The sequence below is a fragment of the Podarcis liolepis genome (genome assembly GCF_965112155.1).
Source record: "Podarcis liolepis genome assembly, chromosome: 2".
Lineage (NCBI taxonomy): Eukaryota > Metazoa > Chordata > Lepidosauria > Squamata > Lacertidae > Podarcis > Podarcis liolepis.
In genome coordinates, this window is record NC_139555.1 from 76,643,601 (window position 1) to 76,665,645 (window position 22,045).

At 42.4% G+C, this 22,045-nt stretch overlaps 1 protein-coding gene across 4 annotated transcripts in view; it reads left to right on the top strand.

The window, feature by feature from the left end:
- Positions 1–22,045, top strand: part of IARS1 (isoleucyl-tRNA synthetase 1) — a 95,583-nt gene that overhangs the window by 3,191 nt on the left and 70,347 nt on the right. For 2 of the 4 annotated variants that reach the window (XM_083488911.1, XM_083488910.1), the window contains 5 exons: positions 13,839–13,916; positions 17,127–17,252; positions 17,608–17,764; positions 18,468–18,587; positions 19,499–19,581. In XM_083488911.1, the coding sequence (XP_083345037.1) occupies positions 17,134–17,252; positions 17,608–17,764; positions 18,468–18,587; positions 19,499–19,581 (479 nt within the window). In that variant the 5' untranslated portion in view covers positions 13,839–13,916; positions 17,127–17,133. Of the gene's footprint in view, positions 1–9,351; positions 9,526–13,838; positions 13,917–17,126; positions 17,253–17,607; positions 17,765–18,467; positions 18,588–19,498; positions 19,582–22,045 lie in introns of those variants that run through there. The other 2 variants (XM_083488909.1, XM_083488908.1) reach the window with 2 other exon arrangements.

A 22,045-nucleotide genomic window follows, 5' to 3' on the forward strand; every position in this document is an offset into this window, starting at 1 on the left:
CATAGTGTGGAAGTTTTGTGCAATTGCCCGCATTTTGCATGGCTGATTGGTGCGTGTAGTTTGAGCAGCTCTGTTTTGCCCCTTCCCCTCCATCAGACTTTTTGCACAGGAAGTTATATGTAGCTCAGACCAAAACAGTGAACTGGAGAAGTTATTGCTGTCTGATCTCCTAATCTCCGTCATGCTGGAATAGCAAGGATTAAACCCCACACCCCATCCACACTCATAACTCATTTGCTGATTGGAGGGGCTAATACGTTTACTTATAATTATCACGATTCGTAAGAGGTGGAATTATTACTTGTGTTGGTAGGTCAATACTGGATTAGTGGAGGAGCAGGGATCCCCCAAATCCGTGGGTGCCAGATTTTTTCTTCTAGATTCTTGGGTGCTGGGGTTTTATCAGAGCTTTGACAATTAAGGTGAGCTGACAGGCTGAGCTTGTTTTGCTGCAAGATAGAGAGGCAGAGGGAGATGGCGGCCCTGCCATTACCCCATCGCAAAAGCCATCTAGAAGACAAAAGACCCTACAAGGGCAACATGAATGTGATGTCACACAGGGAAAAAATTGTCCTTTTACGCAGAGGTTTGGAGCAAGGTGTTCTGGGAACAAGGAGGAGGAATGTAGGCAAAACTCCACGTGGCGCTGGCTAGAGGAGGCTGCACTGTGAGACTGGAGGCCATGATTGGCTGCTGCTACTTTGGCCCCAAGCTTGCTGAAGCTGTGAGAGGAGCAATGAGGGACACCCTTTGAACATAATGTTCTGCACCCCCTCCATTGAAGGCTTCAAATGTAAATATGTATGAATAAACCATATTTCTAAGACTCTGCAAAATCCGCTTGGGTGAGCGCCTGGAACAACCAGCTACTGCTCAGCAGAGATTGGCTGTGGTGTGCAGCTATGGGCTGGATTCCAGTAACTGGCCAGCACAATGACTTCCGTTAGTGTAATGGGACTTGCCCCCTCTCTTCCTGCCGTGCCCCTACACTCACACCCCCAATATAGTCTCAGGGGGTGTGCTTGGGAGAACCCTCAGAATATGCAGGGGAATGAGAGGGGAGAGAGTTGGTCAGGCAAGCAGAAATTCTTGTGCTTTCGGAAACTTTAGCATGATGTCAAATTCCTCCCTACATTTCCACAGGAGGCTACATGAATGGATTTTGCTTCACATTCCAGAGTCTTGCTAGTCCTCACATTGATGACAATAAAAGCATTTGTTTGTGTGTGTAGTACACTGCTCAGTTGGCTGAGCAATGACAGGGGTGTTTGTAATGATGTACCTGTATGATATACGGATATGGTTAACGTGATAAAATCCTATTCTTTGGCATTGGCTGGATTAGACGACCTCCTAATCCTCTCTTTTTCTCTTCCATGTGAATATTTCAAATAAAGTCACAGGGATAACTTATATCAGCACAGGGAGTCCAAAATACATTCACCAGCTAAATAATTCTGAGAGGCCTAGGTTAAGACCAGCCATAGGTAAACTCCGGCCCTCCAGATGTTTGGGACTACAATTCCCATCATCCCTAGCTAACAGGACCAGTGGTCAGGGATGATGGGAATTGTAGTCCCAAACATCTGGAGGGCCAGAGTTTGCCTATGCCTGGTTAAGACGGTACCCTTGAAATATTTTTTCATGTGAGGAAGAAGTGTTTTGCCTGAGGCAAAACAGAAGGCAGTGTCAGGTAACTCAAGACACCACTGGTTCACATTGCCACCTCATCCTGTTTCTTCACCTGGTGAAGAACTACAAAAATGAACTACAATACAAAGCATGACTTATTACTAATCAGCCACCATTGACTAAAAAAAAAGAAAGAACAATTTTCAGAGGAAAGGATCATCTGCTGAGAAGAGCCTGTCATTTGTCTAATCCAGGCATCCCCAACCTGCGCCCCTCCAGATGTTTTTGCCTACAACTCCCATGATCCCTAGCTAACAGGACCAGTGGTCAGGGATGATGGGAATTGTAGTCCAAAACATCTGGAGGGCTGAAGGTTGGGGATGCCTGGTCTAATCTGTGGAGTGGCAGTAGAAAATGAGAATCAGAATTGTGTGGTGGTTTAGCATCTATTCAGATCTCTGATGAAAAGTATGTGTATTTATTTAGAATCAAAATGTGTCTGATGTACCAATTGCAATTAAATTAACCAAATGCTGTTGCTTATGGAACCAAAACAACCACAGCCACAGCCATGGAACCATCAGCAGCTAGCTGATTGTAACCACCTAGTTTGCAGAAGTGCACAACATCTTTGGAAGAAACCCTCAGGAGGGGATTGAAATGGATCGTGGCTATTGATGTGTACACCACTTCCCAAATCAGTGGTGGGAGTGCGCTGGATGTAGAGTACATGGGAGTGTGTACACAGCCTTGGTACAATCTGAATGTGGGTTCTTGAATGGGAATCAAAACCAGTCTCACCTGTTAATTTGCAATATTAACAATGGAGCACATTGCAGGGCCGCCATAAGCGCCTTTACCCTCCAACCTACAATCAGGGTATAACAGTGAATTATACTGCAAGGCTGTTTGTAGACTACTCTCTGCAATGTGTAGATAAAAGGACCTCTGCCTTTCAAGCCTTTTTCATGTCCTTTTTCCAACAGTCCACACATTCACTTAGCAGTCATGCTTATAAATCAAGTGTGGAAAAGCCAAGTGATGCACATAGCTGTGTGCACCTAGATTTAGCCTGGGAAAGGCACTCTGCATACTCATATCCCTGCTTTGTTGTTTTGTAACCTCTGAGACAGACACCTGGCATTCAGCATTCCAGTGCTAAGCTTTGATGTCAGACCTGTAACTGTCATCTAAGCTATGAATAAACCATGTGTGTATTTTGTCACATGGAAAGTAGTGGGATGAGAAAAGGTGATGTCATTGCTTACCTTGTGAACGTATATTTGGATAGACTTTGTAACAGCTGCAGATCAAGAGGTTTGCACTGAAACCTCATAGTTATTCCCTAAGCTCAGGATAGCCAGTGTGGCACCCTCCAGATGTTGCTGGTCTACAACTCTTGTCATTCCTGACCATTACCCATGCTGGCTGGGGCTGATGCATGTTGGAGTCCACCTGTCCTAAGAAGTGTCTATGTTAACAGTTCTGGGAAGCTTTTGGGTCTTCAGACACCCTCCCAACCCACTCATTTTATCCTAAATATGCCAAGGGTACAATGCACTCTCATAAACTTCAAGCCTGTTATTTCCCCCCTGCTCACTCTTTTCTTTTCTTTCTTTTTAAGAAATCTGCCTGGACAAAGAAAATTAAATTAAAATCCACATTTAAATAGCATTCCTGGGGGGAAAGCTGGGCTTAATTTGGGGTAGGGTTCGATCAGGAAAACTGCTCCTTAGAGTGGAGCCTGCAAAAATGTGAATAAATAGGTGCATCTGAGCATGTTCAGAGAACCATTCCTTCACCCTTGAGTAACCACACCCTGTGCCTAGTCTAATTACTCATGGCTGGCTTACCACATTTTAAAGTGAGTGAAACAGTGAACATTACCAACTACCGAGTTGGGAGCAAGGGCAATACAGTCTTGAGTCTAAGCCTCCTTAGCTGCCCCACTGTATATAGTCTGAATTAAGGAGGTCTTCCAGGACTAATTACGTGACATATATTCAGACTTTGGTGTCTCACTTTCAACAAATTAATCACTGGGAGTGTTATTTTTCCATGAGACTTTCCAGTAGACTGCAAAGTTATAAGGCTTAACATTAATATTGCTCACAGTACTTGAGGCTTTAATGGATGGTGCAGAATCATCAGGCTCAGCTGATATGGAGAAATTATCCTAGAGTACCTTACTATAGGAATTTAGGGAAACACTGTATTCATAACTGCCTGCCTTAGGGCTGGCTCATATGTCACAGAAAGGCCCATATGATTCAGCTTGACTGCCTGAAGCAATGCATGTGTACTAAGCACTCTCCATCTATGCAGCTGTGACTTCCCAGTGCTGATTCTTGCAGCCACCATACAGGTAAGATCATGTTGCATCCAGAAACAGCTATGCTCATCTGCTAAGATTCTCCATGTAACAGTGGTGTTTGACAACCACTGTTGTCCGTGATGTTTGACAACTTTCTTTGCTGCTATTGTGATAATCATATTGGCCCACATTGCCCTTTCCCTCCACTGGGAGTCCCTTGGGACTGTATACCTTCAGGAGAGTGGTGGGTGCTGCTTGTAGTCTGAAACACAGAATAACTCTAACTTAAACATACCTGTTTGACATTTATGGTTTGCACAGAATGTGAATCATAGTTTGGTGTCACCTACAGATTTGATGAGCATCTCCTCAAGTCATCCAAGACATTTATTAAAAATGTTGAACGACAACAGGCCCAGGACAGAGCCCTGTGTCACCTCACTTGTCAACTTTTTTTACAGGATGATGAGGAACCATTAGTGAGCACTCTTTGGGTTCTATTAGTTAACCAGCTGCAAATCCATCTACCATCTACCAGCAGTGCTTTTTTTCTGGCAGTGATAAAGGTTACGCAGTACCGGTGTCTTTCCTCCCCTAAATGTCAAAAGTGTGGCACTTACTGTAACAATTTCATGGGGAGTTCTGGCACCTTTTGTTCTAAAAAAAAAAGCACTGCCTAACAGTAACCTTGCCCAGCCCATATTTTGTGTCCTTGAACTCTGATGATTCTTCTTGTTTGTCTGGAAAGAAGACGTGGGGGGGGGGGGGTGTCTGTAGAAACTAGCCTATTATGTAAGCGCACATTTTCATTAATACTGTTCGACACACTTCTGCCTCTTGCTCCACCCACCATTGGCATGTGACGCCTGTGGGATAAATCAGGCTCATATAACCAAATGCTTAATTCTAATGAATGCATAAAGCGGTTAAGACCATAGAGTAAGCTGTCCTGCCAGTCTTAGCTAGGTCACATGCCCTCACCTTGGGAGGTAGCATTACCAAACTCTTTGTTCTCTCTCTTCCATGATGTGAACCCTAACAGTAAGGAGGTCTACAATACATGCTCTGAGCTTAGATTGCGTGGGTTAAGCAAGCCATCTTTGTGTTTGATACAATTAATTTAGAAACATTTACCACTTGGGAACTAACCTAGGTTTTGCCGCATGTCTTTTCTTGCTGATGTATGGAATAGCACATGAATCTGACATTTGAAAAGTTTGTAAGTAAACAATTCCTAACCTACCAAATGTGCAGTCTGTTTCTATGCTAAGGGAAGTGGGGAACTTTGCAAACAACATAGAAGGGCTGTTTTAAAGGTCTAACAGTCTGTATTTCCACACTTTGCTGCATGTTTTATGATTTTAAATCTCTGCTGGGGCTCTCACCCCGGGCCTATACAAATCATCAGTGCTTTTCACTAACTTTGAAATATTTATGAAAACAGATTTTAATACCTGAATCCAGAACTTGGTTAAATATGAATATATGAAAAGTCCTTCTCAAGCAGATGTCTATAGGACTCTATAACAGTACGGTATTGAATCCAACTCTATGATTCTATGATTCTATGATTCTATGATTCTATGATTCTATGATTCTATGACTACCCAGTGAAGGAAAATATTGCCCTCTAGTGGTCTTTCACTCAAAGCTGATTAACATAGCATTAAGGTACCAGGATGTGTTTGAAAGCATAGAGTGAAGCTGTAAATGTATGCATGTTTTAACTCTGTTTTATAGCTGTGCTGTAAAATGCTTTACAAATCTCTGCAAGTGCTGCATTAATGAACATAAGTGCTGGTATTTTATTAAGAGAAAGCCTGTGCTCAGGTTTTCTGCATAGCCTCACTTCTAGAACTTGGGCAGTTACAGTTTTAGTGCATGCCATCTCCAGACTATTGCATTTTGCTTTCAGTGTATGATCAGCATCTTCAATTCCTTCTTGTTAAATGGCAGAAGAAATATTTTCATAACAAACCACAGAATTTTGTTGGAATTAAGATAACTACACCCTAGGTATGGAGGAATACTGAACCAGAAACAGAAAGGAGGCAATGTTTTTATTCTGCCCATTTAGCTGTTAGACAACCAGGTGAATATTTTCAAACCATATGGGACTCTCACTTCCAGAGCCAAGACTGATGGGACCAGATACCTTGATGAGGTATGATATGTTTGAAATTAAACTTTTAAAATTAATGTACTTTACTACTGACATTAATGTGAGGGGTAAAGAACTGCACTTCTTACTCTCCCCTGAAATTATAGTAGTAACAGAAGCCATTGTACTATAGAGGGCAGAATTCTGGACCTTGAGCCAAAATGACTTGTGTTCCTCATTTGTGAAGTGCACTGTTTAAGCCTAACCTACCTGTCAGGTTAACTTTAAAGGTAAAGTTAGATAATCCTATCTTCTAAGGAATACAGGATTATTTTCATTTAAAATTGAAGAATTTATGGAGGGTGAGGTATGTAGTAGATACGGTACTGTTGTGCCTTTCCGCTTTGATATAGGCTGAGAAAAATAGTGCCACTCTGAATATTCCTTTGCATTAATTATGTCAATGCTGCTTACTTTACCCCGAGGAGCTGCCAATGTGTTGTGAGCTCCAACTGTCACAAATCCTGACAACTGGCATAGTTGGCTGGGGCTGCCGTTATCGCTGGCAACATTGTGCAGGGCACCACAATGCCTATTCTTCATTTACCCCAACTATTTCCCCCTAGGGAGGCAGAAATAGCTACACAATACTTTACCTGCTTTACCTCAGCAATTGTTCCCCAGAAAAACTAATGTAGTTCCAAAGTGGTTCACTCCCTTTTAGGCAGTATAGGGAAAACAGCAGCGAACCCTGAAAGATAATCTAGAAATAAGTAAACACTGAACACTGATGAAGCCTGAGCCAGAAGGATTGTTTCTTGATTACTTACAGCAGCAAAATGCTGTGAACACACCCTAGATTACAAACAGGCCATGCTGGTGTTCAAATTACATAAAAGACAAAACAGCAAAGGAAACACATGTTGATGGAAATTTAATATCAGTGATAAAAAGAAAAGAAGAAATAATGTTTGTACATCTCTGTTTTTTTTTTTTTTTTGCCTATAGACAGCATCTGTTCCTCCATATAAATTTTCAGTATTTAATCTCTCCACATCCCCGCCCCAATGAATCACAATACAGGCAGCCGTTAGCCTGTATTAATCTCCTCACTCAATTCAAACCAGCACTTTGAATTGGGCACAGAAACCAATTGGCAGTCTGTACAGTTGAGGTTGGATTGCTGTCTTGACCTTGTGAGCAACCTGGCCACTGCCTTTTGCGCCAGCGGAAGTTTCTGAACCATATTTGGACACAGCTCCACATATAACGTGCTGCAGTAATCTAACCTAGAGGTTACCAAAGCATAGGCAACAGAAGTCAGGCTATCCCCATCCAGATAGGGGCACAGCTGGGCCACCAACCAATCTGATGGAAATAAGTCCGTTCCACAGGGCCACCTGAGCCTCAAGCGACAGCAATGGATCCAGAAGTACACAATCCTTCAAAGGCAGTATAACCCCATCAAGAGCGGGCAACCTCCCATCCATCTGGTCTAGGGAACCACCCAATAACAGCGCCTTGCTTCAGTAATGGAGAGCCAATAAACTGAAGTTCAATCCATATAAGATTGAGCTTCAGTTTATTGGCTCTCCAGTGCATCCACTGCCACACCTGCAGATGTAAAGAAGTAGAACTTTCTGTCATCAGCATATTGCCGACAAAGTTCTCAAAATTCATGGGTAACCCTATTCAGTAGTTTCATGTAGATGTTGAACAGCACTGGAGATAAAATCAGACCCTGAGGAACGCTACAAGGAAGGCTCCATGGGGCCAAAGAGCACTCTCCAAGCATCACCCTCTGGAAACAACCATCCAAGTAGGATTGGAACCACCACAAAGTGGTGCCACTCACCCACAACTCAGTTATATATATAAAAAAATTATATAAGAAAGCATACCAAGTTATATATAAGAAAGTATACTTTCTTATAGCTCACTTAACAACATGGCAAGAGATCATTTTGAAATCCAGAGATTTTAAATGGCAACAGAGGAGAAAGACTGCAATGCAAACTACTGACATTGCAATTGATCAGTTCTATATCACTTATGAGGGACGCGGGTGGCGCTGTGTGTTAAACCACAGAGCCTAGGGTTTGCTGATCAGAAGGTCGGCGGTTCGAATCCCCGCAATGGGGTGAGCTCCCGTTGCTCTGTCTCTGCTCCTGCCAACGTAGCAGTTCGAAAGCATGTCAAAGTGCAAGTAGATAAATAGGTACCGCTCCAGTGGGAAGGTGAATGGCATTTCCATGCGCTGCTCTGGTTCGCCAGAAGCAGCTTAGTCATGCTGGCCACATGACCTGGAAGCTGTACACCGGCTCCCTTGGTCAATAAAGCAAGATGAGCGCCGCCCGCAACCTCAGAGTCGGTCACGACTGGACCTGATGGTCAGGGGTCCCTTTACCTTTACTTATCACTTATGGGCTGAATCCGCAGAGAGAATTTTCAAATCACACTTCGTATGTTGATTGGCTTACAAATGCCACAATTTCTTTCTTTTTTATTAAAAAAAATTAATTTCTATATAGAAACAATCCATTACACACACCAAGTAGGTCCACTTGTTATTAGTACTGTAATAACAAAACCTATGGGCGTAGCCAGGAGGATTTTTTTTGGGGGGGGGCAGGCCTTTTGTTAGGGGAGGCAGAACCTCAGCTTCCTATGCATTTTATTTTTATTGATTTAGGGGGGCGGGCAGCTGCCCCCCTTGCCCCACCTCACTTGACTACGTCCATCAGTGTTGTAAAAATTTTATGAAACAATGTGTAGGTGCAGTCCTTTCGTAAACTCATCATTAGTATTATCAGTTTGCATTTTTCTGTTGTGAAGATGCCCTAGGATCTTCCAGTGAGGGGCGGTATACAAATTTAATAGATAGACAGATAGATAGATGATAGATAGATAGCAGTATTATTTGCAATATATATCTAATACATCCTCGCCATCCACGTCTTCCATAAAACAATCAGAGAGCCTCGCAGGGCGCTGCAGCTAGGAAAGCAGCCCCAGGCTGCACTGAGAGCCAGTCTAGTTCCTTCACAGACATTCAAGGTCCTTCTTTTAGGCGCTTCCCCCCCGGGAGTCAGCGCGGCGCGGCTTCGCTCCACTCGCCCCCCGCCCGCCCTTCGCAGGCAGCGCAAGAGAACTCGCAAGCCAAGTAGGACGTGCGCGCCCGTCTACCCTTTCTTATCTCTACTCTTCAGCCGCTACGCGCCTCCCTTCCCCTTCCCCCGAAACCTCGGCCAGGATTTATGGTTGCCCGGAAACCCTCCGGCCCAATGGGAGGCCGCCTTATTTGCAGCCTGTGCACGGAGCGCCCTGAGAGGCTGTTGCTAGTGGGCGTGCCGCGCCTTGCTCTTGCCCCTCCTCCTCCCTCTAAACTTCCTGTCATGCTTTCCTTTAGATTGCATCATTTCTAGCCGGTTGGCTGCTGGGCCTATAGCCGGGTGAGTCCGTTGAGCTGGAAGGGCAGGTGCGTTGCGGGGGTGGGGGTGGGGAGCGGGTGGTGGTGGTGGTAGGGAAGAAGGGGGCTCATCCCTCGCACTCCCCGTCCCACCTGTCGCTGTTAGTGAGCCTGGCTGAGTGGCTCCCCGCCGCTCCCGGGGCTGACAGCTGTGGGTGTGATTCTGCCGAGGGCGGGGAGCGAGTGAGAGTTTCTAAAAAAGCCCCCGATATTTCCTGCCTCAGGAGACTCTGAGGATGGTCTGAGCCTAATCTTGGGTGGTCACTATTTAATCTCATGTTTTAAAGGGAGCAGCAAAAGAGGCTGATTCCCCATGTTAAAAGTACTGTAGTATCTCATCGCCAGCAATTTTGCCGAATAAACGCTGGTGTACTTTTAAGAAGCTTTCATCTTCTTGCGTTCCTTACGTGGTTTAATTTTGCTTTTTCCTTAAAGAAATGTTATGTTCTTAAAGTTCTTGATATTAAGGTTCAAAATGGAGCTCTTGGGCTTAAGCTGATCCTTGGCCTAAGCATTCATTCATTCATTGATTTTGTGTGTGTGTGTGTGTGTGTGTAGGGGGGGCTCCTCCCTTTCTCAGGTTTATGAAGTTTAAAATGAACTTAAGGATGACTAGAAATGCTTTGCTCTCATTTCCCCTCCCCCCACAGTAGCTTTCCCTTAAGGGTTGCTCTGCATAGTCTTCTAACAAGAAGATACTCATTAGGAGGAAAGAGATGGGTTCATATGTATGTATCTATGAGAGTGAAGTGTATGTGTAACAATTCACCTTTATGTAGTTCTTCAGAGTCTTCAAAGCCCATTTCATACACTATCTTAGTAATAATTATAGCAGTGCTATAAGAGAGAGTAATACAAATTTCATAGTTCAGGTGGAAGGAGAATGGGGCAGAGGGAGTGTTTTTTCAGATGCTTTTTAATGAACTCATACCATCTGTATGTGTAGAGTCTAGACTTAAACCTGCTCTTTTAGCAATTACTTCCAGTCAATGAAAGGCTTATCACCTCTGTTAATTGAATCCTAAAAGTATAGCTATCCAGTAAAAGTAGAAAGTATACTATAATCAAATGGTACTAGCAGTATGAAATACTTGGAAGCCTTACCTTTCCCGCCCTGACCTGGCCACAGTGATCCATGCGACGGTCATCTCCAGGCTTGACTACTGTAATTCGCTCTACGCGGGGCTGCCCTTGAAGCTGTCCCAGAAACTCCAGCGGGTACAGAATGCTGCAGCGAGGCTCCTCACGGGGTCTCTGCCATGGGAGCATATTCACCCAGTGCTTTTCAAGCTGCACTGGCTCCCGGTGGAGTACAGGGTCAGATTTAAGGTGCTGTTTTTGACCTTTAAAGCCCTTCACGGCCTAGGAACCTCGTACCTACGGGACCGCCTCTCCTGGTATGCCCCACGGAGAGCCTCAAGGTCCATAAATAACAACACCCTAGTGGTCCCAGACCCTAAGGGAGTTAGATTGGCTTCAACCAGAGCCAGGGCCTTTTCAACTCTGTCTCCGGCCTGGTGGAATGCTCTGCCTCATGAGACCAGGGCCCTGCAGGATCTGATTTCTTTCCGCAGGGCCTGTAAGACAGAGTTGTTCCGCCTGGCCTTTGGCTTGGAGCCAATTTGATTCCCTCCCTCTCTTTCTTTTTTCTTTTCCTTCTCCTCCTGCGATGAGGCTACATTTTAATATTTTAATGTTCCATTATTTTAATGTTGTATTTTATTTTTGTTTTTAAGTTGTAATCATTCATCTTGTTTTTATTATTGCTTGTAAGCCGCTCTGAGCCCGGCCTTGGCTGGGGAGGGTTGGGTATAAATAAATTATTATTATTATTATTATTATTATTATTATTATTATTATTATTATTTATTAGTACATTTGTACCAAAGGAAAAATCTATTTTTGAGTATAGACACAAGCCTGACTTTATAGTAAATGAGCAAAACTACAGAGATTCATTATCCAGATAAGAACAGGGAGGCAACAGAATTAATAAGTAGTTCATGTCTTTGTTTTTGTCACCATTTTGTGAGACAACGGAGTGTGCCTCCAGAGGTGAAATCAAACCATTGGATAATCGCAGCACCTGCTGTGACTGCAGAGACCAGTAACTTGTAACTGCTGCCTCCTGTGTTATTTCACAAGCCTGGGCAGTGTGTATGGAGGTCTCAAGCTGCTCAGACGACAAGACCCCCCGCTTGGGCTCACTGATATGGTCCATAGGAAAGCAGAACAATACATTTGGTACCTGCTTGGCTGCAGGAGGTGCCAGAAGGAGGTGTACAAGACAGTATTCAATCATCTTAGGGACTCCACTCTGGATTTGTATAGTATTTACTCCTTAGTCTTTTTTTCTCCCCAAGATATCCCACAAGGCAGCGGAGGTATAGGATCAGTGTTTACCTTCTCCTAGATGGGCTACCTTACCAGGTTGATGAGCCCCATCTGCCCCTCACTTCACTCTACAGCATGTGCAGAAATTACTTTCTTGGCTGTTGGACCCGTTATTTGCCTCATCCACTCAACCCACCAGAGCCTGTCTTCACATGCAGGGGACGTTCATAACTCATTGAGGGTTTGAGACCCATCAGCTACCCTCACCTGGTTTAGCCAGCCAGTCAACGCTATTTCCTGGGATGTGGCTGCTGTCGCATGCTGCCAGCTTCTGGGAGCCACAGGTGAGAGCTGAGTGCAGGGTGGGACTAATGGTTGACAAACTACCCCAGAAAGAGCATGCACAATGTGTCCTTCACCAGAGGTACTTCCCTCCCCTAACACCCCATACACCCCAGTTGATGTCTACTACTTAACTTATGGCCTTGAAAAGTTGTCCACACAACTGCCTACATCTGACTTATAATCTGTTTGTAACTTGTGTGATAATTGCCCTCATGAGGGCAGAGCTTCAGCCAGGGAGACAATATGTGCATCTTGTTGGATATCTGTCTTCTTTGTCTCCTGCATATGCTTTCAGGTATTTATTCCCTGGCAGTGTGGGTGTAACTTAGTAGAAAATTGTCAATATTGAATTACAGTTGCATCACATTAATAGCCAGCCAGTATTTGTGTTAATCACCAACTCATCCCCTCCCCTTTCCTCCTCTGAATCCACTGCCTTGTACAGAGAATTTGATAGAGGGGTGGAGTCAGTCTTTTATTTTATGCTGAGATGGGGAACATGCAGAATCTGTGTCAGTGCCTTGCTGCATCTGCCTGTTCTAAAGTCCAGCAGAAATTGAGCGACCCCTTTCCCCAAGTTTCCAAGGACTTGGAAGAGTAGTATGGTTGGTCTCTTGTATCTATCATGGTGAAAGTCTCCTATTCCTCTGAGTTCTTTGCTATATGCAGAGAAATCTGAGAGGAGGAGTCTTTTCATCTTGAAGTGAGCAGTGTGGGCTTACAGATGATTGAGATTTGTGGAGTCATGTTAGCGTGGATGGAATTATGTCCAGGACCACCATGGCTGTACCTTGGTATTTCTTCATAGACTCTTCAGCTTATTAAATTCCTTCTGTTTCCGCATCAGCATGAAAGTGGGTGGTGGTACCAATGCTGCATGATGGAATTACATCATGCTGCTATTTGAGTAGATAAAACAGCTGGAGTTCCTCACTGATTTGGCTTCTGCTGCACCCCCACTTGCGAGCATCTCCACATCTATAACCAGGCTCTAGTCCCAATTGCAAAACACTTCAAACTTCATCTTCATTCATCTGTTGCTTATTTTACAGCTATGTTGGCAGTACAGTGATCACATTTATCAATGCAATCTTGCTGGCAATTGAAATACTTCCACAAGATCGCTCATTAAAACAAATATGATTTTGTGGAAATATGAGACATCCAAGAAGCTGTGCGTTGTTTGCACTGTTTCATATTTCACATTTTAGTGGAAAACCTAACAAGTTGTATTTTGTTACTTTTTGGTGATGGATAAATGCCAGGAGGTGTTCCTAAATGTGTGTGCTTGGAATAGCTGTGGCTGCAGTGGATATCCTGTGATGTAGGTCTGAGGCATAGTTTAGTATGCCAACCATTCATGAACATGTATGAAACTTTTTAAAGTTTGGGCAGGTGGATTTAAAGAACATAGTGTACAAATGTAATGTTTCAGTTTTCAGAGGTTAGCTGTTTTTGATGCCCATCTCCTGGGCTTTTGTTGTCCATCCATGTAGTATATATCTAGTATTTCTGACTAGGACTTTTGTCTCTACCTGCAGAAGTGTCCATAGGAATAGTTCCAGCTTTTGACAGATTTGTTGGGTGAATCCTGCCTACAACTTAGAGATTACACTCATTAATAACTTCTTTGTTTCCTGTAGGTTTGAAGGCCGCTGTCCTATTGATAGGAACCCTCATACCACATCCTTTCCCACTGGATGTTCTTCTCTTTAAAAGTAGTGAGTAACATAGCATTTTCAAAAAAATGTTGAATTGCTTTATTATTTGCACGGATACATTACTGCAAAGTTCTGAGATGTGTATGTATATGCAGAGAGACTAAAAGAAATCTGACCTGATGGAACCTTCCCACTGACAAAGAAATTTATAAGGTTGTTAAAAAGGAGCCATTTGGAATGATCATGCTTTACTGCTAAAAGATTGCTTGAAGATTAAAAAGTCCTTTTATACATCAAATGAAACACTTTGTGGCATCAATTATCTGTCAAAGGTGTGAAAGTGGTTTAAAGTGATGTGAATCCGTGCCTTGGCTTTAGTTCTTCATCCTCCCCCCCACCCCCGAATCCTGTCCTGTCCATCGAAGAGTGCAGATCTTTAATAAGAATCAAACAATTAGAATCTTTTCTATGCACACATATCTGGGAATCAATTTATTTTTATTTGGTTGATAAATCATTTGCTTCTTTCTTTTCAATCTGAAGGCTTTCAGAATAACTTACAATTCTGAAAAAAGAGACAACGCATCCACTTTTGTTAATCAAGAAATTTTTTAATAAATATTATTTTTAAAAAATGAAAGACAAAGAATAACTTACAATTAGAACTTAACATCAGTAGTAACATTAAGATAGCTGGATCATTTTTTAAAAAAACAAAGCTCCAATGAAATTCATCTTAACAGATCTAAAACAATTTCCACTGAAAGGCCCAGGCAAATAAAAAAATTCTTTACTGGGCAATGGAATTACATTATGGTTGGTGTCAGGCAAGCCTACTTGGGGAGCATTCTGCAGCTGGGTTGCTACAATAACCACCAACCATCTTCACTCATGACATCTGAGGAACTCTGAGAAGGGCCACTGTGGAGGTTGTTAGAACATGCTCAGATTAATGCAGGAGCCAGTGGGATTTCCTTTTGAGGAATTCTGCACAGGGCTATGCTTTAAAAGGTAGCATGCTGTGGTATGCTTAAATATGTGCCCTGTGGTTGCTGGACACTGTTATCTCCATACAGTGCTTCAGTTAGTAGAAGAGGGCAAAAAATAATACTCTGACTTACGCATGGAGTCTGATACTTAGCAGCCTCCATAGCCCTGTCATTGTTACATTGTATAGGTATTGTAAGCAGAATCCTTTCTAGCTTTATGAATGTTGAATACTGTATATAGAATTGCCTACCGGGAGGGTGGATAAAAATAAATGATGTTTAAAAAAAAATCGTTTTTTTAAATTTTAAATTGATTTTTTTTTTATATTTAAATTGGATTTTTAAAATAAAATGCTTTTGGAGGAAAAATCTTTCTAAAGATAGTTTTCTATTTAAGTTACATTATAGTCCAAAGGCTATTAATCAGGAAATAATGATTTGTTTTAAGTTTTTCACGTGTGCTGAAACTCAGTCTAAGGTTTTTTGTTTTTGTTTTTTTAAATGACCGTTTAACCACATCGGTTAACAAACATGGATACATATGCTATAATGTTACTGTTTTAGTTAAATAAATTGTTTAAATTGTTATTAAGGAAATGATTATATTTCTCCTTCTAATAAAGTACAGCAGAAAAATTGTCCAAATATAAACAGTTAACTTATTAAACCACATGATAATTTCATAATTATCTGTCTATGTATTTCTAATAGTATAACCAAATCAGTAATTTTTGATATACAGTAACAGTAAAAACTACTCTGAAAATTTATTTTTCCAAAAGTGAAACCTTCATCTGGTTGTAAATATTAAGATTATACCAGCCAGAATGAGTCTTTCTGTAAAAAAATGATTTAAATCAAGTCTTACTGACTAGTGATTTAAATCGTGATTTAAATCGATTTGATTTAATTCAAATCCACCCTGTCTACTGCAATATTTAATTTATTTTAAAAGGACAAATTCTAACCTGATCCAGTAAGCAGCATAGGGACTCTGAGGGCCAAATCAAACAACTGCAACAGATGGGCAGTAGATGGGGGCATATAGAGAGTTGCATTTAAATCTATGCCTTGATTGTTCACTATCCACATCATGTGTGCACCTGCAAAGCTAGGATGACCTCTACTTTTTATTCTTTCAAGCCTGGTAAATTCCTTTGCTCATTAGACTTTTGTCAGATGCTGTTACATCCTTCACACTTTATGAGATTGTAATCTAAGTTTCCTTACTAAGGAATAAGTGAATATAGTGAACACTGATTGAGTGAACATTGAACACAGTTTTTGTGTTTGTGTTAATCGTTCTGTTAGTGCAAACATTTCTGCTTGCCAGATGGAACAGTCTCTTATCTCTTTCCCCCATGCGCTGTTCTGCAGGTTATTCTGACCGTTCACTGTGGATCTGCTGGAAATTTAAGAGTTGCTGGGGGGAGCCCCATTGTGCTAGTGGGAGTCCTTATGCTACCTTCCAGGAGAGCACTGGATTAGTTGAATCTGGCTCAGTTGCTGCATTCATTGCTGTGGTTTCATGCTATGTGCACAAGCAGGAAGAAGCCCATGTTTCTTCTCCCTGCTCCTTCTGGAAGGGACGAAGGAAGACTTCAGTAGAGTTTAGTTTCACTTTCCATGAAACTTGGCTAACTTTTGTACAAACCAGATTTTGTGGTTTATAAAGCTGGCTGGTTGAACCAGAGTTTGCGTGATCTCTGGCTCATATATCACAAGAAACCAGGTTTCTTCAGGGGAAACTCAGCTGCAGCTTTAGTCTTGGCCCTGTAGGAGAAGCAGGTGTTTAAGCCCAAGCAAGTCTCATGACTTCTTGTTCATGTACATAGAGCATGTAGCATTATGTGTCCACTGAATCAGTGGGACTTATTTCTGCTTCAGCACTCATAGGATTGCCCTGCAAATAGCTCTTGGAGTCCGACAAATGTGGTACAAGTAGAGAAAACTACTTTAAAATGGCCTTTTGAATTCTTATCAAGGTACAGGCAACTCCCCGTTTGTGCAGAGCTTGCTTTCTGGATCAGTGTGTGTGTGAGTGGTCGCACATAAGCCTATTCCGCTCCCACCCTGGGATCAAAAGCAGCAGGTGCGTCAGCGGTCGCACGGGCCTTGGTCATGCGCAAAATGGTCATTCCCTGGATGTGCTGGAATGTAGCATTCCAATCCTGACTTCTCAACGAAGTTGCTCTATGAAATGATACATAGGCATTGCTGTGTAACATGGTCTCTGGGAGAAAATTGGTCTTAGCTTTGTGTATTACCTTGTTTCATGTAGGAAAATCATGGTTCAGCAAGTTGCAGAAAACATAAACTTTCCACAGGAGGAAGAGAAAATATTGCAGCTTTGGGGCAAGCTTAATTGCTTTCAAGAATGCCTAAAACAGTCAAAAAATAGACCAAGGTAAGATATATTTTCCAAGTTTGCTCTTCAATGTTCCTGCAAATGGGCAACAAGTGGTTTTTGTTTTGTTTTGAAGTTTGAGATGAATCAAACTTTGGAGAAAGATCTATGTTAGTGCAGGGCAATAGCTGACTGATCATTTGACTTATGTAATCCTAAGAGTAAAAATATGCATACTTGCATAAAACATGGCATTTTGAAAACTTCTATAAATGATCTAGTTCACTGCTCACTTGACTTATGAAGTGTTATAACTTGAGAACTATAGAAGATAAAGCTGTTTATTCTTTTTCCTGTGTAAGAGAGATTTTTGTTTCTTAATGTGTCTGATTTATTTTCTTTTTTTAAAATATAGGTTTACATTTTATGATGGACCTCCATTTGCCACAGGACTTCCTCATTATGGACACATACTTGCAGGAACCATTAAAGACATAGTAACTAGATTTGCTCATCAGAGTGGATTTCATGTGGACAGAAGATTTGGTTGGGATTGCCATGGTTTGCCAGTGGTATGTTGAATGTTTTCTCTTGTGTCTTCCCTAGATATAGTTGTTAGTACTTCATTCCTAGCCTTTTGCTGTCCTGATGGTGTTTTGTTGTTTTTTTACATTCACAAAGGCTCATTTTTTCCTTTGATATTGTTTTAGTCATAAATAGAATTCAGAGACATGATTTTGATAATTGTTTTATTTGTTGGAAATAATAAAAATTCTCATTTTCTTTTTTTATGAGCATATTTTTTGAATTCCTTTATGAATAGTCTTCCTAACTTCTTAAATATGTCCTTTTCATTGATCAGGATTTCAGAGTGTTATCCTGGGATCATGTGTAAACCATGGAGTTAATTTTAAAGTAGTAATTTTAAAATATCAGGTTCATGTTTAGTAAATTCGAGCACTGGTAAGCGACTAATGCATAAGATGTAAAAAGTAAATTACAATGCCAGGGCACAGCTGGTTTTTATTGCAACTTGCAATTCATCATCATCATGGTATTTTGGGTTGTAAAATCAAATATTGCTGACTTTGAAGCTATTCCTGCTGTGTGAGACTTCTGCACTCAGAGGAGTTTTGCCTTATTGTTTGGCACAAAGCTATAGGCCAAGTACCACAGGTCCTCTTGGTTGACGGGCTTCAAAAAGTTCTCTGTCATAATTAACAAAGCTACCGTAATACCAATGCAACATATTCTGAGCACCATAATGCATTTCAGGAGTATGAAATTGATAAAACACTGGGCATCAAAGGACCAGAAGATGTTGCAAAAATGGGAATTGCAGAATACAACAAGAGTTGCAGAGGAATTGTGATGAGGTACTCCCAAGAATGGAAAGTAAGTGCAATATAGATATAAGTGCAATATAGATATATAGATATAGATAGGGACGCGGGTGGCGCTGTGGGTTAAACCCCAGAGCCTAGGACTTGCCGATCAGAAGGTCGGCGGTTCGAATCCCCATGACGGGGTGAGCTCCTGTTGCTCGCTCCCTGCTCCTGCCAAGTTAGCAGTTCGAAAGCACCTCAAAGTGCAAGTAGATAAATAGGTACTGCTCCGGCGGGAAGGTAAACGGCGTTTCTGTGTGCTGCTCTGGTTCTCCAGAAGCGGCTTAGTCATGCTGGCCACATGACCCCGAAGCTGTACACCGGCTCCCTTGGCCAATAAAGCGAGATGAGCGCCACAACCCCAGAGTCGGTCACGACTGGACCTAATGGTCAGGGGTCCCTTTACCTTACTCCCAAGAATGGAAAGTAAGTGCAATATAGATATATGTTTACCCTCTTTCTCCAGAGCAATGGTTCCAAAACATCAAACATGTTGGTATGCAAGTCCCCTTTCTTCCCCTTCATTCTGTATGCATGTACTTATTGACTGGGATTTGAAAAACTAGGTATGGCTAAGAGTTGAACTGTAGTCTATCTCTCAATATTATATCACAAATTACATTTAAAATTCTGTTTTGTTTCCAAAGTGGGCCATGTGATTTGGTGGGATGCTGTTCAGAAAACACAAATGTGAAGCCCTATTGGGCACGCAGAACCTAATTGCATGATTTAAATCCTAGCTGTTAAAAAGAGATCTGCCAATCTTTCTTGATGGCCATTCTTGTTTAAAATCTGTTTCTTGAGGAAGGTGTATATCTTTTAGCAATCAAAGAAGTAAAGGGTAGTGGTCATGAACTATAACCATGAATAATTACAGGGTTCACTAAGCTGTTACAGAGTCACAATTTAATGTATTTGCAGACCAGTGTTACAAGGCTTGGACGGTGGATTGACTTTGACAATGACTATAAAACTTTGTATCCAGAGTTCATGGAGACTGTGTGGTAAGTTTACTTTGGTTTTCTCACTGTTCACCATAAGCCCTAACTCCCCTTCCACAGACTATCTTTCCTGACAGGCTTTTTGCCAGTTGATTCTGGAGGGCAACCAAAATGGTCAAAGGCCTGGAAACGATGCCTTATGAGGAACGGCTAAGGGAGCTGGGCATGTTTAGCCTGGAGAAGAGGAGGTTAAGGGGTGATATGATAGCCATGTTCAAATATATAAAAGGATGTCATATAGAGGAGGGAGAAAGGTTGTTTTCTGCTGCTCCAGAGAAGCGGACACGGAGCAATGGATCCAAACTACAAGAAAGAAGATTCCACCTAAACATTAGGAAGAACTTCCTGACAGTAAGAGCTGTTCGACAGTGGAATTTGCTGCCCAGGAGTGTGGTGGAGTCTCCTTCTTTGGAGGTCTTTAAGCAGAGGCTTGACAACCATATGTCAGGAGTGCTCTGATGGTGTTTCCTGCTTGGCAGGGGGTTGGACTCGATGGCCTTGTGGTCTATTCCAACTCTATGATTCTATGATTCAAATATTTGAGACTCATGGCACCATGGAACTGGGTTTATTATAATTAATGGCAGTCTGTAATATTTTTTAATGGCTTGTGGTTTTTTTTACTGTTATGGAGGTCTTTTTAAAGAACTTGTAAGCTGACTTGGGCACTTCTGAAATAGAAAGGCAGAAAGTATGTGTAGGTTTCACGCTGTGTGGTTACTGAAATCTTGATTTTTGTTGAGATTGTCCTGGGCACTAGGAAACCAATTATGCTGCAGGTCAGGTGCTGTGATTTTGCTGTTCCTATGAAAAGACAGTGCCCTGCTGTGCTGCACCAGGTGAATGAAGCACTGTCATTTGATATTGTGTAGCCTTTTGGAGGTGCTGAGAAATGTAATGCTACATGAGATTCTGCTTATTAGAGGCTGAACAATAGAGCAGTGTAAAAACGGTCCTGATGTAGCAAAACATCTTTATGTGGTCTCTGTCACTGCTGGATAATGAGAACAGTGTGAAAGTGAAGTAGAACGATGTCTGAATTTGAGTGTCAGCTTTCAATATCTGAACTTTTTATGTGTTTCAGGCAGTGTGTTAAATTCCTTTATGACTTGTACTAGGATACTGTTGCAATTGACCTTGAATTTTTCCTCTGTGAGCCCAGCAGTGTGTAAGCATTATCTCTTCCAAAGTCTCAATCTAGTTCAGAGTTTTGCTTCCAATTATGACCAGTAGGTTGATGCTGGGAGGCTTAGAAACAAGCAGAGCTTGAAGGCGGCAACCTTTACCTGTTTGTGGTCTGCAGCATTAGATCTTTGGAAGCACACTGCCTCTGAACTTGGAGGTTGCATTTTACTGTGACGGCTAATAGTTCTGAACTTGTGCTTTGGTGGAAGAACATCCTCCTCTGCCCCTCCTCTGCATCTTCACCCTCCATGTGCTTCTGTTCTGCACACTTTATTTTCATATTAAATATGTCCATCTATCCCTGTTCTCCACGCACACCCCACCCGTCGTTAGATGCTTGAGTACCACCAGGGAAGAAGGTGGCTAGACATAAGTATATAACAATAATTGTATTCTCAGTTGGAAGTTCCCCTTTAAGCTACCCCACACAGCTATTTTGCAGTTTCATCTTGAGATGAAAGGTGGTATAGGTTCTTTTTAATAATAATAAATAACCTGATCCATATTTGCTCCCTACGCTTGTCGGGGACTGGCAGGGCTCCATAGAGCATGTAGTGGAAGCAGGGGACCAGGGGACTGACCCAGGAGAGGGGACCAGCAGTTTATGGGGTTTGATGCCACTCGCAAGGCAGAAGCCAGGGCAGGGGGAGGAGGGAGAGTCAGTCTGAGATGGAGGAAGGCATGCATGATGTAGCAGAAGAAGCAGGTGGCTGTTCAGCTGACATATGGGTCAGTAGACTTCCCACCTTTGCCCTCCCCACTGTTTCCTAGAAGAAGAGAAGAAGAGTTTGGATTTGATATCCCGCGCTTTATCACTACCCAAAGGAGTCTCAAAGCGGCTAACATTCTCATTTCCCTTCCTCCCCCACAACAAACTCTGTGAGGTGAGTGGGGCTGAGAGACTTCAGAGAAGTGTGACTGGCCCAGGGTCACCCAGCAGCTGCATGTGGAGGAGAGGAGATGTGAACCCAGTTCACCAGATTATGAGTCTACTGCTCTTAACCACTACACCACACTAGCTCCTAGAACCAGGAGGGGCTTGAAGCAGGAAGTGCATCAACGACTTCCATGCAGGAGAACTCTCAGTTTGCAGGTGTGCAACCTGTCAGGGGAGGGTATATAAGCTGGAGGAGGGGAGGGGTCTAACTTTTGATGCATCTGCTCCCCAGAGCTCAGATCTGTGGGGGGACAGTTGCTTAGTGGCTAGAGGCTTGTGTGTTTGTGCGCATACAGAGTACCTTGGGAGTTGCTGCAAGTGCTTCTTTTATCAATAAAGACTTAA